The sequence below is a fragment of the Temnothorax americanus genome, unplaced genomic scaffold, assembly GCF_048541705.1.
Source record: "Temnothorax americanus isolate GAGA-0224 unplaced genomic scaffold, ASM4854170v1 Scaffold6, whole genome shotgun sequence".
Taxonomy (NCBI): Eukaryota; Metazoa; Arthropoda; class Insecta; order Hymenoptera; family Formicidae; genus Temnothorax; species Temnothorax americanus.
The window spans coordinates 4153289-4171989 of record NW_027509751.1 but is presented as its reverse complement, the minus strand read 5'-3'; the positions used below and the strand labels follow the sequence as shown (position 1 = coordinate 4171989).

Sequence of the window (18701 nt, the reverse complement as noted above, 5' to 3'; positions counted from 1 at the left end):
TCATTCAAACTTGCAATCACAAATATTCTCTTTTGACGCGCACGATTCACGCGTTTCAATCTGAATAAAATTCCCCGTTTTGTAAGCCAAAACGGCATGAATGCGTCGTAAAAAAGAGACTGCGCCTTTTATCAGTGCTTTGAGTGCGTTTTGACACGTGGCAGCTTGACTGTCTGACGGAAAATAATTCTCGCAATCAGTCAAAGAGACATAAATTCGGCTGGGACACGCGAGAGGCGTATAGACACAATATCATCAATATCAATATCAATATCAGTTTTGATAATATACAATGATGATATTTATACACTTTTGTAAATTCCCATATCCCATTAGGGTTTCGAAATAAGCGATGCTTGCAAATCGTTAATTAGACTGTGATTCAGACTGTGTGGGAAATTAGAGCATTGTACGTTGCATCGCGAAATCGTCACGAAAATTATATAATTAAAATAATATAAATACAGTTTTTTGGAGGGCGAAACCACAAAGGAAGAATGCTTTTACACGCGGATATCGCATTCTGTTTTCACAATTATTACGGTTGAAGTAACATTTTAAATCACGAGGACCTTAATCACGCCGTCACAATGAGATTACTGAAGAGTAAAAAATAAAAACGCGCGCGACATATCCGCGTTTCAGATTCCTTTTTTTTTTAAGCGTACGCACATTACATGAGAACCCTTATGACGCTCGTTACTCTCATCAGTATACGAACTATTTCATTAAAACTCTGCCTCTCTCACAAAATCTCATTCAAAATGTATGCTTGACTGCATTAACGGCACGTATAATATGCGCGACGGTAATATAAAAACTTGTATTATTCTGCAATTTAAATACACATAATTACTCCAAATATATATTTATATATATTAGATATATATAAGTATATATAGATGAATATACATGTTAATTACTATTAATTGTTGTAATTAATTATATGCACATATATATATTGCGTGTGTAATTAATTATAACAATTGCAATAATTATTATTCGAAGAACATGATTTTTTTTTATTTTTGCAATTTGGAATACTTGCTGGTAAATATTTTTATGTAACACGTGCCTGGAAAGTGCTACGCGTGCGTGATAGACCACTTTCCACGCACTTGCAACATAAAATAGAGCCAAGGCTCGTGCGTCAACTCCGCACCCGGGAATTTTCATCTTACAGCACTTGTTGCACAAATAACTAATCCTTGTATAATAAAGTTATTCCAGTTAAATCAAGATATGATTTTCACAGCCAATTATATTTCGAGGAATCATGTAACGACATGAATGCAGCTGTTTAGCTGTCAGTTTAGCTGCAATTTAATTTTGTAGACTGGATTACTCAAAGGTCTTAAAGGAAAGAAGTTCCTAACACCCAATCTCTAACCTGACCAACCTAGAGGACCAGCCCTTAAATATAGAGGGGTGCTCGTGGCAAGAAATACTCTCGATGGATCGCCATTACCTTCCGAGAGGTGGTGGTCGAATAAAAACCGACGATTCTCGGTCGGATTTGAACTCGGATATTCGGCTCAATCTCTCTGCGCCACAATGACGATGATGATCAAGTTGCTTATTTTGTCAATATACAATAATGTTTCTTATAAAAACAAAATAAACTTTGGGGATACGTCGTGGATGATAGTGATGGAGAGGAGTGTATGGTTGGATGTCGAATTTGTTTATATTCTTAAGTCGGCGCGGGGTCGAGCGCTCGCGAGAAAATGCGGTTAATTAGTGTGGTGCCACACCGATAAGGGCACACGCGGCCACCACAAAATAAAATAAACAAGCTTTAGTAATAGTTGTATTTTTCCGTGTGGACTCATTGAGCATCTCTCAGGGATAGTATCGATATGTGAGTGTCGAAGTCAGTGAAAATTACGGTATTTTGTATATTACAGGAACTGGTTCGCGAAGCGGACCATTAGTAAGTCGGTATTGAGTTTAAACCGGGCAAAAAACATGGCAATTAAAAAAGAAACCTCTGGTGATCAGTATATATGCTGCATAACGCTATAATGAACTAGTGAGATCACAAAGAAGTGAGAGAACAAAAACAAAACAAAGAGGACGTATGCTGGGCCCCGCAGAGCTCGCTTATGCTTAATTTTATCTTAACTTGCGCTTTATGACGTAGAAATTTACCCGACTGTACTCTCTATACCACACATATCAGTAAATTAATTCCCTTAGCACTGACATTAACTGTTATATTTTTTAAACCTTTTTGTTCATAAAACTTTTTAATAAATAACGACGATTAAAACCTTCTGAAAGTTAACTCAGGAGGATAACTTTTATGATATATGTGAAGGAGAAGGTCATTGAGAGTGGGTTCATAAGGGTCAATATTTATCGGTGTTACTTATGAAGTGTACTTGTATCGTTTTTAATCAAAATCAAACGCTCTAATTAATAATGCTGCGGTTTTTCCACGGTGGAAAAACCTTCATTAATTTTCATGCCTATGGTATGTACATTTTACGCGCATATGCAGGCGAAATAACATTCGCGACGTGCATACAATATCGGAGTAAATCATTTAAAATATTTGAAATAAAATAGTTGAAACAGAACGCGCATTTTTTTGTACGGATTCCCTTAATTAAATTTTACTCCACTTTCGCGCTTATATACATTATCACGTTAACATTTCTGTGTTTAATTGAGCTGAACGTGCGTCCCGGCGCTATATCTAAGACTAACGTGTCGCGATATGCGATCGTAATATCGAAACGGGAAACGCAAGTTTGGGACAAACTGCTTCCCCTTTTAAGGGCTTCGTGATCGCAATAAATTTTCCTTTAGCGTACAATCGCGTGTCTCGAGCAGGACGCATAACTCTATAAACTCCACATAGTTTGTATCTCTATTTGTGCACGCGTCGCGGGGACGGGTGATTACGATTTCTTTCTCATACAGCGATCAAAGTGTCGCGAATGGCGGGCCATTAAACTCGTTACTACGTGGGTGCCGACCTGGAGGGTGTGTTGCCCTTGGTGTTGCGCACGGGAAACCCGCGATCGATCGGCAGGCCTCGAGATAACACTCGACGACAGTATGACCGGCCATGATCGACATTTCGCGACGTTGTCGTCAATAGACAATGTGGAGCACCGAGATTCTGAGCCGATGCCCATGTTTTTACGCGAATGACGCACGTGTCGTTGCACGAAGGCTGCATCGTCGTCAGTGCAACGGTTGCATCTTCTCCTCGCGATTAAGCTTTCAACGCTCGTTATTTTCGCGCGCGCAATACCCTTAAATCGACAAATTTACGGCACAGTCGTTAACGGCGGACGGTTAAACGTGATTTCCCCTCACCGCGTTTTATTCGTTACCGACAAGCGGGATTCTTGCGCGTATGAAAATCATAATAGCGCGCGTAAAGTCGATACTTAGTGGAGAGCCCAGTGAAGTCTCTCGGGCTCTCAGAGCGGATAGTTTGCTCGCACGAGAGAGGATTGTCGCGTTTTACCGTCCCGAGCCCGATCTATAATTACCCGTTTTATTTATACGAAATAATTAAAACTTATCTTCGAATCCTGAGCTCATTAAGGTAATAGTATACTCGTTAGCCCTGGCTTAATTGTTCTACCTTCCGCCTCATTCAATTGGATATCTCGTGCGCGGGGGGCCGTCTCAACACACACACCTGGCTAGGTTTAGCTTACACGAGGTACGAGCTGATGGAACGGCTCGCTAATTTCACGCTTCGCCACTGTTTGAAAATTCGTCGGCAAAGATGAGGAGCTGCTTCGTGGGCTTGTTTTAACATTCTCGCGCTTTCGAGGTGAACGCGTACCTGGCGGCAAAAAAACGTACCAAAAAAATATATTAAATTCTTACATATTTTTCAACAAAAACCTATGATTTTAAATAACTTACTTATAGCATTAAATCGACGTATTTATATGTGTGGTCTATTTGAGAAGTTACTTAAAATTATGTGATATTAAAAATTTTTTACATAGAATTTATTAATATCTCCATTGAGAAGGAAAGAGAGAATCTGAAAAGCGAGTTTTGAATGCAATATCTGTTTCAGTTTGCTAAAGCGCAAGAGCGAGATATTTTATTTCGAAAGAAAATATTTTGCTTTCGCGTCGTGCAGTAGAGATAAACGAAATTTCTCGCGTTTCGCGTCCCCGTACGAGAAGCAGCTGCATATATTCCCCCGCAGAACATTTAAATGAATTGCTCAATCTGTTTATCTCGCCGGGAAAAACAACCGCGAAATAAAAGGCGGGTTGCCAAAACGACGTGGAAGTGATTCCCGTCTAAAACCCACCTCCTCACTCCCCCCCCCCGAGTTAACGGGCTGCGAAACGGAAAAAAGTCTTTTCCCGCGCGCATAAAGAGAGTTTCCGCGCCGATTGCTCGCTTTTCCCTTCGGATCTTCCGATGATCGGGTAATACGACTCGATCGAGTTTTTCTTCGCGCCCCGTAGAGTCGAGAGGCAAATAATTCCTGGCGCGTTCGCGCCGTTGCGCGCGCGCAAAATATTAACGCGCGAGATTTATCGCGCGCGCCGGATCGGCTTGTACACAGACCGAGCGATTCCGCGCTGATACCGCCGCCGCGAGAAATATAGGAACGCGCGATTATCGCAATTAGACCGGTGCACGGTGCTCGGCAATTTTGCGTTATCGAGGGATATGCAGTGTATCGTCTGACCGACCTCGCGGCAACGTGTTGCATAAATCCTGGGAGGGAGGAAAAAAAGATTCGCCTCCACGCACTTTAACACATCAATATTTTAACGTTCGTATTTGAATGTAAATTAATGTCCGTACGAAGATATAGAGGTAAATGTTGAGTTTCCAGGCGCTTGGTTCATTCAACGGGCAAATTAACGAACGTCATGCGTGCGTATCGCACACCATGATGATTATAATTATTATCTGCACACATGTACCGAATCGCGCGGAGAGAGGCTTTATTTCGCTTAGCCGAGATAACGAGGTGTTCGCGTCGCGTACACGCGCCCGCACACCCTGCAGACAGACCGTTGAAAATTTAATAACAAGTAACAATAAAAACGGTTATTTGGACGCCGCGTTATCCCAGGAGGACCCCCGACAATGGCGATAATGGCCGCACAAATGTGCGTCGGTTGCTCGCGTCCGAGTCCGGATTATTATTCGCACTGCGTACACCGAGGGGGCGGATTAAAACGGGTTGTTGCACGATCAGAGACACGGCGGATGTTATGCCGATTTTCTCGTGCAATATCAATAGTATCGTCACGGCTCCGACCGACTCCGTTACGTTAATAACGCGCCGCTCTCGTCGCGCGACATGATTTGTCGATCACGTTTGGCTCTTGCGACAATCGTGGGCACGTTTAATTTTCTGTTGAATTGGCGAAGCTTTCTAACGACTTTCTTTATCTTTTTAACTCTGTCCAATGCGTAATAGATTATGAAATATTAATGTTTAAAATTTTTCGTGTGTATAATTGTTCTAAAATTCTGTATACAGAATAAAGTTTATTTATGTATTATAAATAAGAAAAATAGAATTATAATAACATTACAAAGAAATACGTCACAATTATATAATAAAAATACATTACGTGACAATTAATCTTTGGTGTCAAAACTTTCAATTTGTTCACTATCGATAATATGGTCACAATGGGTACACGTTTGGATGATATCTATCAGAGAAACATTTAAAACACATTAGTAATTTGCGCCAAGCGCATTTTATGAATGCAACTTCTTTGCACAAGCATGATTTATTTATCATTGCTACACCGAGAAAAAAATTTGTTAATCCCAAGAAATATTTAGTCCGATACGTTCAACTAAACATTTTAGTTAGTTAACTAAACATTAAGTAAATTAATTAATTCTTGATCAAAGAAACTAAATAAATTGTTGAAATAACTAATGTTTAGTTAACTAACTAAAATGTTTAGTTGAGCGTATCGGACTAATTTTTTTTTCTCGTTTTTTTTCTCAGTGTATCGGAAACAATTTTAAACATTAATATTTCATAAACTGGCACGCATTGGACAGTTACTGTACTTATTAGTGACTGGGAGATGTACTGTAACATATTAAAAAATTTAACAAAATTCAAGGGGTTGGTTATCCCCTTGTAAGATTAGCTGAGTGATCAAACGTTTCGCAACAATTTTCGATCCTCCGAGAAGTTTTCAGAATGGCTCTTGGCTATTTCGCGATACCTACGTTACGTTTAGATGATCGGGAATATCGTATGGTATATGGATACAGGAGTTAGCGTGACTTTTTTCCTCTACAACTTCGTTGTCAAACGTTACCAAGCCGCGCGTACGTACGTATATCCCTTATCGAAAAACTGCCTTTGGCGAAGCATCGAACTATCGATGGTTCACCGGGGCAGATGTCGAGAAGCCGCGATCCATGATATTACACAATGCACACGTAATGCGCCCGCTTCGATGCGGCTTCGCGAACTGACGTGTCCACATATCCGTCCATGGCGGATGTGCATCGCGAGAGCTTGTATCACGAGACATCATTTCGCGGGGGGGGGAGGGGTGGTACATCTGGGCGCGTTAATGCGAAAACGAACAGAATCATTTAGCGACATTCTCGACCTCGGTTTATCTGAAGGCAGGAATTTATCTAGACTTATCGTAGAAATTACAATAGCGTATTGGATATTATCAAATTAAAATATCGTCATAAAGTTCGTTAAGGAGGTTCGATCATTACTTGTGAGTCAAAAATGCGATTGAAATAAATGTCATTACAGCGATCCCGAATTATATGCAATATTAGTATAATGAATTGTGGATGCTACTTACGTGCTATATTCTTCGTCAATTATTAGTGTATAGAATATTAACAAACATATACTGGGGTATGAGAGCGTCAACGACTGGGGGATCGCTTATTCTACGCTGGGACCTGAAGTTTGTGACGATAAAGCCTTCAATCCACACGCTAAAGTCCGATTTTTATCAAATGCTAGTTTTTCAATTAAGGCTCTACGATGGCTTTCGAGCATAGAAAGATTATACTCGAAGTTGCTTATTTGGCCAACATTATAGGTTAGAACCTGTCACTTTGTGACAATAAGCTTTCTATACTCGAAAGCCCTCGCGTAGAGCCTTAATTTTTTTATATGATTTACATAAACACTTTACACAAATAATCGCAAAACTTGAGCAATATTGACCGTATAGTTTTTTTTGTAATATTATTAAGAGGTTGACCACTTTTAGCCTATACCCTTATGGAGAAAGTCTCTCCGAGGTAGATTATCACTGCATGGTTTAGTACACTTAGCCATTTTTTAGGACTTTGAAAAACTAGCATTTGATAGATGAAACATCAAGGATTGTGTAAAGACTTTAAAAATCGGACTTCACCGTGTGGATTGAAGGCTTTATCGTCACAAAGTTCAGGTCTCAGCGTAGAGTGTTGGATAATAAAAGCGATTCCCGAGTCGTTGACGCTCTCATACCCCGACATATATTTATTAATATTCTTATACATTAGTAATTGACGAAGAATATAGCACGTAAGTAGCATCCCCACAATTCATTATATTAATATTGCATATAATTCGGGATCGCTGTAATGATATTTATTTCAGTCGCATTTTTGACTCACAAGTAATAATGATCGAACCTCCTTAAATAATGTCGTTTCGCTACGATTTGCCGCAAATAATATGATGTAAAGGCAGCGCGAGAAATATTTTATAAATATCACCGTAGTTTTAATAATAACCAAGGGTAAATATTGACGTAGAGAACGTCTATAATCGAGGCGACGCATACCACGTAACACAGTTTCGCTAAAATTTCTCCCGTTCTACTTTTGTTCAACAATAAAAGCACCCTCGATTTAGAACTTATCCGGAGCGGTGTCCGTATAGGGGCTGTCGCGAAACGCGCGCGTTTCAGAGGCTTGCTCCCGGGGAGAGATTTATTACGGTCCCCTTTGTCGTACGAGTGCCAAAAATGTGTCGTATTTGCAACGCGAAGGATCTCAAAAGGGAACAGATATCAAAGTCGCGTCCATTATTCGAAATGGATATCATCGAGCTCCGGCCCGACCGTGTTCCGCAGTTTCCCCCCGCCCTGCCCCCTTTACATATAACGACGCGACGCGCGACTCTCCTCTTGACGTTAGCGATTTTCTGCGCGCAATTTTGGTCGTCGGCTTCACCGAGAAAGTCGCGCGGCCGATGTTGCAGCATACTTTGATGCGAACGCGCAACGCGCGAGCGGCTTAACTGTTTCCAAAGTTATAGCCGGGCATTAGGCGACGTCGTACAAATGCACAATCTACGCAAAAGGGGAGAAACGCGCCGTTTCTCGCAGTCGCAGTTTCGAAACTGCATAATAGGAAGTCGCACGTTGGATGAGAGCACGAGCAGTTGTGTGTCTCGACGTTGTCGCTCGGACGTATAAAAATCCCAAGTATTGTAGCTCGCGTGTCGACTGATGGATATCGTGATAATTCATTATAATGTAATTATTGTCGACTTCTTGAAATGCTCGAAACGCATTTTACGGTCTCTCCGAAGAAAAGTTCGCGGTAATTAACGTTGTACTTTGAAGTCCTGAATGGTGGGGACATCAATCAAATATAGCAGTCGTTTCGTGACAAAAATCAGACCGTAATGGTACTGCCGCATTAAGAACTCCGTGGAGAACAGTAGTTCGGTGAAGTAGTAAAAAGCGCGCGAATGCGGCAGCTGTTTACCGCAGTGAAACGTTAATCGCGACGATCGTGACGCAGCGAACGAAAGGCGGAGATAAAACAAAAATGTTTAAGGGGTCGCCCCCGCGCGCGACAGATTCGTCCGAAGTTTTGCTTGTCAGCAGTCAGATCGATATTTCCTAGTCGCGAAACTTTTCTCGCAGACGCAAAGTAGATCGGCACATTCCCGATTTGTGCCCCGTCGACCGATAGAGCTTCTTGCGACACGAACTTCGCGATTACTTTTCCGCGGATAGCAGACTGCGCTGACATATATTTCTGCGAATCAGTTTAAGAGTATTCGGAGAGTTCGGTTTCCTTCTAGTTCCACGCCACAACTGACTTTTCTCCTGTTTGTCTCGGGCATTTGACAAAGCCCTATATATCTCGTGTTTCTTAATTCGCGGTGCTCCACGCTGCTATATTTGAATAACACGAGCATTCTTGAACTGAGCTAAAAAGTCATATTAGCGTCATTTCGCGATATTTTCTATATATATATTACTGTCGTATACATATATGTATAAATACATATGTGTGTATATATATATATATATATATATATATATATATGTAGGTCTGGAAGTATGTTCCGGGACTTTTATTTTTGATATCGGTATATTCCGGGACATTTGGCAGTTTCCAGGACTGTCCTGGAAAAAATTGATGTCCTACGGCATTTTTTGGGACAGTTTTTTGAATCTGATTACATATATATGCGTTATATTCCAGGACTGTACATTTCAAAAAACGTAAACAGTCCCGGAACATACCTCTGGACCTACATATATATATATATATACATTTCGCGCAAAGTTGTTTGGTTGGAAAGTAAACGCAGTGAACACTAACAGCGAAAGTAATATTCAGTGATAGAGAACGTGAAAAACTTTCCATCCAGAAAATTGAAAGCGTTTCGAATTTCAGATATCAATTTATCCAATAGGTGGCTCTCTTTAATCCGTCGCGCTCGTCGTTTGCGCTAAGAACATTAATTATCCCCGGAGAGAAGTTTCTTCTTCAGGCGCGCCCGTATTATTTCCCGCTGACGTGTTTACCATCGTCGTTTCACCGCGTCACGATGCGCCGTCTACTTTTTCCACCTTGGGACGACGTTCCCCCGATATAATTTATAGCGATATCTCTCCCAGTCGCGCGCGCCAATCGTAAACAGGGTATAAGACCAGCAAGAACACGAATGTATATCGAAGTATGTTAACTATCCCCGTCGACATCTCGCGCGCGGCAAGAGGGCGGGCGAGCGAAATGTCGTTGTCATCGCGCGCGACACGCGGGACCGAAGGGATTTTCCTTTCGAGCACGCGAAAGCAGAGTCGTATTCGGTCTTATTTCGACGTGGCATGGCGGCTAATGCGAAGTTAATCTCGCATGACGCCTCCGCCACGTGCGGGGGCCGGGTTTCCCGATCTGACTCGCGGAAAAGAGAGCGACGTCAACCGTTGCTCCTGATTTACCTTTAATGGCTTTTAATGTCCTCCCGCCGGGGACGAGCGGAGAACGGCTTGCCTCTCGCAGCTTTCTTTCCTACCGCGAGACTCTCTTGCGGCAAGAATTACGAGCTTTCGATGCTCGAACGTCTTCCGCGAGCGCGAGATGGAAGCGCGGGATGTTTCGATCAATTTTTCCAAAAGTGTTCCCGATTCGTTTTCCTACTGTCAGTCCTATAGCGATTTGAAACAACACCACGACATTCACTTATTTAACGCGAATGTAGAGATTATTATTCATTTGATTTAAAGTTAAGCGCGCTGATGTGACCAATAATGAGAGAATCACAATTAAGAGCAGATATCCATAGTAATATTTCTTAATATCTCTTCTAAGATCCCCGCTTATTTAATTGTGAAATATTATCACTATATGTCGCTAATGACCATCTTTATTTTGATTTCAGGCCTTTGTCAACAAGACGCGGTGCACATCACGGCTATCCTCGGAGAGAGCGTTGTCTTCAACTGTCACGTAGAGTTCCCCGGTGAGCACCCAGTGCCCTACGTTCTCCAATGGGAGAAGAAGGTAGGCGACACGGTACGATATCGGACGATATCGCCTCTGCTCTCTATATCCGTGAGTTAAAAAGACGGGGGCACTCCACGAGAGCGCCGCGCCTCTGGTATCGGCAAGCCTGCCAGTGTATACCATCGCGACATTTTAAACGACGACTCGGAGAGAATCATTCGACGTCACATCGAGCGAAAAGTCTCCTTTCGCTTCGCTTCCTCGAGCAATCGATGCGTGCAAAATCGTAAACGCGCCCCCCCTTCCGTCGCTATTAACACCCTCGCGATGCTAAACGTTCTTTTTTTTTTTTCGTCGAGATAGTCGTTACAATTTCGCGCAATCGCCCGATGATGTATGGAATATAAAATAACGAGATCGTAGTGGCATAACATCAAGTAATAACGGCACGGAATAATGAAAAAGATCGACGTTTTTCGATCTCGCTTAATCCGAGACGCACTCCACGAAATATCGTAAATTTCTTCGGGTGGAAATCCACGGGAATTGTCGCAGTTCGCTCGATGCGCGCTCACTCCCGCGGAAAGAAATTTGCACTTCCGAGACTCCTTTTTTAATTCCGCGATTAAACGTTGCATAATCGCGAATTGGGGCGTGAAGAGGCAATATGGAAGGGGGGCACGCAGATACGGCGCGCTCCGGCCTGTCCTGCCCGAATAAACAGTTATTTCTATGAATTCTGCGACCCAGCTTCTCTTTCTGACCGCTATAAAGTTAATGTCCCATTTCTAGAATTTTTATATAATCGTGAGTGAATTCTAACTCTTCCGAAAAACTCTGGAGTTCTTGAGTCTCGAAAAGATTTTTGGTGCCTCAAGAATTTTATTCGACAGATATTATGATTCAAATCGATCCCAATTGAAATGAAAAAGAAAACTGTTATTATGAAAACTATCAATTTTTATACAATAAAACTGTGGTAGTTGTCCACTATACCTTTTTGGATACCCTGTATTTAATCATCGGAGAACTTTTCCTTTCTGTCGTCGCTTATCTTTCGTAATAATTGACAGACGCGAATAATAAAGTTTTACTGATTATTCAAAAAATTAGAGCAACACTTGCATTTTTGATCAAATATTTACGGAATTTGGACGCCAGAACGTCGTCAGCAGTTTTTCTCAAATTACCGCACAAAATAATTTTCACAGCGCGCATGAATGAATTTACATATGGTTACATTACGCTAGCGAGCTTGTATACCAGTGAGGCAGAGCGCAGCGGAGGGCACACGTTTTTGAAATGTTACTGCAACGTTATTGTTACTGAGAGAAACTTTAAATTGGCCGTATATTTACGATTTGTTGGCTTACGCGCTTACGTTTGGTCGTTTTGTATATCCTGTTTTGATTTTGATCGGTGGAAATCACCGACAACGGCGAACGGGACGCGCCTCTCGTTCGTGCGCGAGCGAGCGAGCGAGCGAGCACCGCCGCAAATTATTCGCTCGAGTAGAGTAAAAAAATTAACGTACTTTGTATTCACACGTTGTATATCTCGTCCGGACTGGAGAGGGCAGAGCACATTACGTACATCAATTAACGTACATCATCCGATCATTTCAATCAGTACTATAACAACATGAATTCCAGATCATAAAACGCGCGAACGACCTTTTCTCATTCATCTCGTGTGATGACCACATATATCATCGCGATATAATACATATGTACATGGAGCGGGTGCGCGACGAAAATGAGCGATACGCTAGATAACATAAATGTGATCACCGGAGCGAATCGAAAACCGCTTGAAAAATAGCGAGAGCGATCCGTTATTGTAAAATGTCAATTCTAGTTCCTGGCGGCGCGGCGCGCATCGGAAACTTGTTACCGTAAATCGCTCTCGTGAAATGAAAAATTAAGGATCATCATGGTATATTCGCTTCATCGATATCCGGCTCTCCATTGGCATCATAATCCGCCGATCGATCAATCTTCTTCGAGTGCCCGCCAGGATTTTCATTTCTAATACGGTTAACGCGCGCGAAATGTAAAACGCGGTGTTTTACACGCCGCGGAGCTGTAAGCCTTTTTTTCTCCGCGCCGCGAATCAACGATGCGACGTATCGCGATTTTTCGCGAGTACTCGCGCACACGCTCACAATGATATTCTCGTGCTAGATTTTTCATGCGAGATTTCGTTGCACTGTTTCGAGAATGAGAGAGAAAGAGAGCGAAAGGACCGCCCGAATCGTAACGTGTATATTACTTTGACTATACGGCGCATATAATTTGGTATCCGCGAGAGGATACCCACGCAGAATTCACGTTCGTAAAATCGCAAGACATTGCTCGTTCCGATTTTCTTCTCGATTAAATGCAGAAATGTCCGAGATAGTACACGTTTACGACTCGTCGCGGCTCTTTCGAATGACGAGGTCGCCGTTTCACGAACCTCTTCGCGATATAAAGAAGCGAGAAAAGCAAGGGAGTGCCCTTCAGTTTCTCTACATCTTGGAATTTTACGTGTTTTATTGATTGTACGCGTGCGTTTCTTGTCGTTCGTGAAATTTTATGTTTTATATAATCTTTAAAGTTTATTCAATGAATCTCTTATCTCGCGACGTAGGATGCAAAAATATAGCAGACGTAAAAAGGGATGTTTTCCTTTTATCTTTAAATCGCGAAATGACGTCAATTGTTCGTGCGATACTCTCTAAAAGTCGAAGAGTGAAATGCAAGTGTAACGAAAAGTAAAAATTGAGCTTGTGCACTTTGATTTGCCACTCTAAGAAATAATAAAATTGCGCTCTATAAGTTGAAATGAAATCGCACTCCATTTGAGTGAAAGGGCATGGCACTCTTTTCGAGTGTAGTAGATCAGTGTCTATAGTGAATTATGTTACTCTACAATTTTGAAGTTTTGAATGGAAAATTTTGCTCTTTTAGAGTCATTTATCATTTATCAGTCGGTCTTCAGTGAATCGTGATTCACTATAGCTTTAGAGTGAGATAGCATCACTCCGGTAAAGTAGCCGCTCTAAAAATTTCAGAATAAAAATTCTCATGAGTGCCCGCATTTACTTAAATTAGAGTGACAAGCCTCTCTTTTGGAGTGACTATCGCAATCACTCTTATATTATTGTATCAATGGCGAAACCACTCTATGAAATTTAGAGAGTATCAATATATAGGAATGATCAAACGGTGCGATACATCGTTCGCAATCAAGAATAAAAAAAAAACCTCTTTCGTTCTTCAAGCTCGACTTTCGACGTCTATTTTGATTCCTCGTATCTTTTAATGCATCAACGTCCAGTTTAAGTATCTCGAATTACTCACGCGCGGCTTAGTCCGCGAACGGCCAGCGTCCATCACGAAACAATGTGGAGTAGCGCACTTTTCCCACTTCTATCTCGGGGGCGGAAAATTGAAAAATCATGTCTCTGTCTCCTCTAACCTCTGGTGCCTTGCATGCGTTGTTCCGCTGGCGCACGCGGTGGTGGCGGATTTAATCGGAGATGGGAAAACGCGCGTCGCGCGTGGCTAAAACAAACATAGTGCGACTGTCGCATGAAAAATACGATGCTATCGTCGGCGCAATTATATAGATAGGGCAATCGCGGCTTCGGCTCGCCGTAAATTACGGGATCGTGTTTCCCGGATCTTGCCGCTGTAAAAATGAGCCCCACCCTCCTCTGCGATCATCCGATCACCACCGCCGCTGCATGATCGTAGTCTGCGTGTAGAAAATTTTGCCTGCCAAGTAGCGTAATGTAATATGTGTGTTGTATGTATTAGTGATGCGCGTATAGTCGCATGTCTGTCGCCGTGCGAATTTGTACCGCTGCGTATCGCACTTATCGGTCTCTCTCTCTCGCGATCAATAGTTGAAATATCTCGCTAATCCGGTAAGCTTCGCCGGTGCGAGATTTCATCTCGCCGATCGGCGTGTACGCGTGCATAATGCCGCGAAATAAATTGATTAAAATTAAAGCGTTGCGCCATCGACGCCGGGCGTGTGGAGGCTAACGCGATCGAGAGCGAATTATAGGCGTCGGGTGTTATTTGTGTATCGGATGAGATTACACCTGTACGTATCGCGTAAAACGCGTAAAAATTACATACTTTCGAACGCGCGAGTAAAATGCGGGCCGCGGGATAAACGCGACGAGATGACCCAGCGCCGGATCGGGGGCCCCCCTCGCGGACTCCGGGGATTTCCGGTCGATCCGGCGTCGCGTTGCCGTAAACGCATTACTGTGAATTCAATATTGACTTCGCAAACCTACCCTCGTCCCGGATTAATTGATTAATTAATCGACGCGACCGCGACGGTTGAACCCGACGACGTAATCTTAGAACCGCGTTCGTACACTTGAGCACGCGTGCACCCCGTGCGTGCTCGAGAGCGCGGACGCGATTCTATATGACGATCGGCGGTAGCAAACAGCGATACATGCATGCACAGTGCCTTCACGTGGCGGTTAGGTACCGTGCGAGCGCACTTCCGACGTAGGATCGATATGATAGAAATTAATCGCGAGTATAATCGTGTCGTTGTCCCGATGGTTACCCGTATATGTAGCGAACGTCGCGAATGCATGGCACGCGACTCCACGAGCGAATCTCACGCGTCGAGGACCGCGTAACACATGGCGGACAGACGCCGCGGGTTTTATTCGACGCCCTATTGTATCTGCACGCCGGATTCCGGTCGCGACTATGGCTTGACTTAATCAAACGTCAATTTGCTCGATAATCGCTATGTGTTTGTATATAATCGACATGGATTAGTAGGATTTCAATATAAAGGGGACACGATGTAGGAACCGCCATGTTTCCTCTTAACGTAATATTTTCGAAAATATACCGCCTGTATATAAGATAAAGTGGCTTGTAATAATGAATGAATCAGGAATGAAGAAGCGTGTAAATATCATTTGCAAGAAAAATAAGGGAGAAGCACGTTGACGAGCTCTTGGAGATCAAAAGAACGCGAGGTTAATCTTATCTCGAATGGCTATATATACTTTCGTGAGGAGAAAAAAGGGGCGACTTTTATATCGTAAAAAAAATTCCAGACCGTTCCACCTCACCCCAATCTACGTTCAATCGTCCCGGCAATTTTTCTATTAGCATTAATTACCATGTCCCGGCAAATCACTTCGGGGGGAAGCGCGAGGCCGGTCGGGGTCAGTTCCTCGTACATATAGTCGTCCTTTTTACCGTCCCTCGGAAAACGCTTCTGATAGAGCGAGAGATTTCCAACGATGGAACGACGCCGCGTCCCCCGGCCATTTCCATTTCCAGACGACGACTCGCCGCGATGAAGGGGGAGTGGGGGAACGACACGGCGAAGGGCTGTTTTCTTTTTTACGTGCGGCATCGCTGGAATCTCGCATAAATCACGCGAGAAACCCAGGGGCTTTTGAGCCACCCTCCTTCACCGTCTCGACCATCGTCCCCCCTCTCACGATTCGAACCCCTCCGCGCCAATCTCTCCCTTCTGTACCCTCGGGCCGTCCGTCGCTTTCGCCACCCCTGCCTTTCTCCCTCTGTCTATGACGCTGCGACTGACAACTAATTTCTCTTCCCGTCTGACTTTTTGCACCCCCTCTCCCCCCCTCATCCCCCCATGGCGCGAAACTAGTCTCTCACACTCCCCCATACCATTTTTTCCGTTCGCGTGCGGACGACGCACTTGATGCGGCCTGCAATGGGCTCGGTCTCAATTGCAATTACCGGCGATAATTAAAAGGCTACGATTCATAATTAAGAGACTCGAAAAAATTCTTAGTGAAAAGGCGAGACCGCGATGCCTTTCCCGGGGGACCTCCCGTTTGCGGAATCGTGCCTTTATCTCGTGAAAATAGCTTCCACCGCGAAATATCTCTGGGTGAAAGAAATTTCCCATGCACGAATATATTACTCTAACCGTAGGAACACACGAGAGCGCTTCTCGACGAGATATTTTCACTTAGGATCATATTTATTGGCGTTTGGCCAATCTTGGAACAAATTTTGGAGCCTGCAGCGCGCCGAGTGAATCAAACACGATCGTTTATCATGTGCGTCCATGTTATTGTTTGCTTTTCCGGAAGCAAATAGTTATCGATGCTCGATGGTATACACGTTACCCGCGCGTCCGAATAGGAGACGAAGACCGGGGCCTTCGCTGCCGGCACCGCTAACCGATTCGATGAATGAAGAAAAAGCACTCTCATAAATTGCGGCAGCGTACATTCTTCTGTACCGCACCTGCGGTTCTCGGTTGCGGCTGCGCGAACTAGTGCGAAGAGAACACGATGTTTTTCCTCGACCTCTTCGATCGAAACCGCAGAGACCTCCCTTCGAAATTTATTCACTCGTCAATAAATCCGGCGAAAGTGTGCATAAAAATCGCGGAGTCGTACCATCGCGGGGATAACTTTAGGGATATGGCTTTTTACGAGCGCGCGATTCGCGCCGGAGAGACGACTCGCGGAAACGCACGTTTTAACTCCCACCCTTTGAATGCAGGCTTTTTGAAATCGCGCGCGGGCGAATCCGCGAAATGAATTCGCATTAAAGATCGCGTCGGCATTTATCGCGCACAAGTTTGCGGTGGGTCTATCTGCCTGCCTAGTGCCTCCTCTTTTGCAATGCGCAAGAGAAATGCAAGTTGTCGCAACCGTGACTAACGTTTCCGACTCTCCCTCGGGCTTTTCCATTCCTTTTATTTTCCACAACCCTCCTTTTTGCCCGTTTTCTCTTTTAACTATTCCGCATATGCGCGAGGATAGTCACCTCTGATGAAATTACCACAAGACAAATAACGTTAAATACACACACACACACACACACACACACACACACACACACACACACACGTACCTGGTGCACATGCGCTAGGCGTAAATTACATCAAGAGAGTCATGTTGAATAAAAGAAGCTGAAACATAAGTGCGGTGGGCTTTTTTTTAATGCAATTCTAAATTGCAAACAAAGAAAGAGTTTTATGTGGTATGTTTGATCCGTCATGCGGATTCTTACAAGCGTTGGTGAACAAATCGAGCCTTCACTCCAGATATCTAGGGTTCGGTTTTACCATAAGCGTGATTAAAAGCGAATGGTTCCTGCCTTTTAAGCCAGCGGAAGAAATTAAAAAAAAAAAGAAGAAAAAGAAAACTACGTTAAAATTATTTTTGCTTGTTAAAGTCGCAGGGGTGAGAGTTTTCATACTCGTTTCTCGTAAAGGCCGTTCTGCGAGAGCCGCTGTACGTGCTAATACAAACGTGCAATTTGCATACGCGACAATTTGCATTTATGCCCGCCGCTAACTGGTTCGGCCGCGAGCGAGCGGGGATAAAAAGGAGAGGTACGCGCGAATTCCCCGGGGCCAAAGTACCGAAGAGTGGAGGAACGAAATTTCGTGTAGGGCGGTACGCCGCCGCGCCCGCGCGCGCATTTGCAGTCCGGTCGCGCGGCCGCACGCTTTTATTCCGCGGCTCGTCGCGACACAGCATCCGAGTGGCATCCCTTATGAGATTACGCGGCGCACCGCCAACACACGTGGAAAATTAATGCGCGTTTTCAACAGCGACGGCGGCGGCGGGAGGGAGGCGAGGGCGAGGGGGGGAGAGGCTTCCATTGTCGCATCCGCTGGAAAGTTAGCCCCCCCCCCCCACGGACTTGCTGGAAAGAGGCGAGTCTCGCAGAAGGTTCGCCGGGTCTTGTTTCGCGGGATGCACGAATACATTGAAGCCGACGTACAGAAGTACACGAATACCGTGCGATAATGAACGCGGTTCAAAACCATTATTCCTCGTAGTCATTAATTAATATACGAAAGGAAAAAAATAAAAGATATCTCCGTGGAAGTTATTCAGAGGTATTTAAAAGCGCGCGCTTTACATCATAATTGAATTAACTCTCGTTTCGGATAAAATACTCGCATTGTCTTTTTCCGTCTAACGACGCGTGCGAGATGATTCGATCGATAATCGCATATAATACTTG

The 18701-nt window shown here is 43.7% G+C and overlaps 1 protein-coding gene across 4 annotated transcripts in view; it reads left to right on the top strand.

Annotated features, from left to right (window-relative positions):
• The window catches only part of LOC143905035 (protein turtle), a 233299-nt gene that overhangs the window by 168276 nt on the left and 46322 nt on the right, over positions 1–18701 (top strand). For 2 of the 4 annotated variants that reach the window (XM_077420139.1, XM_077420138.1), the window contains exon 8: positions 10634–10755. In XM_077420139.1, coding sequence (XP_077276265.1) covers positions 10634–10755 — 122 coding nt within the window. Of the gene's footprint in view, positions 1–10633; positions 10807–18701 lie in introns of all 4 variants that reach the window. The other 2 variants (XM_077420137.1, XM_077420136.1) reach the window with 2 other exon arrangements.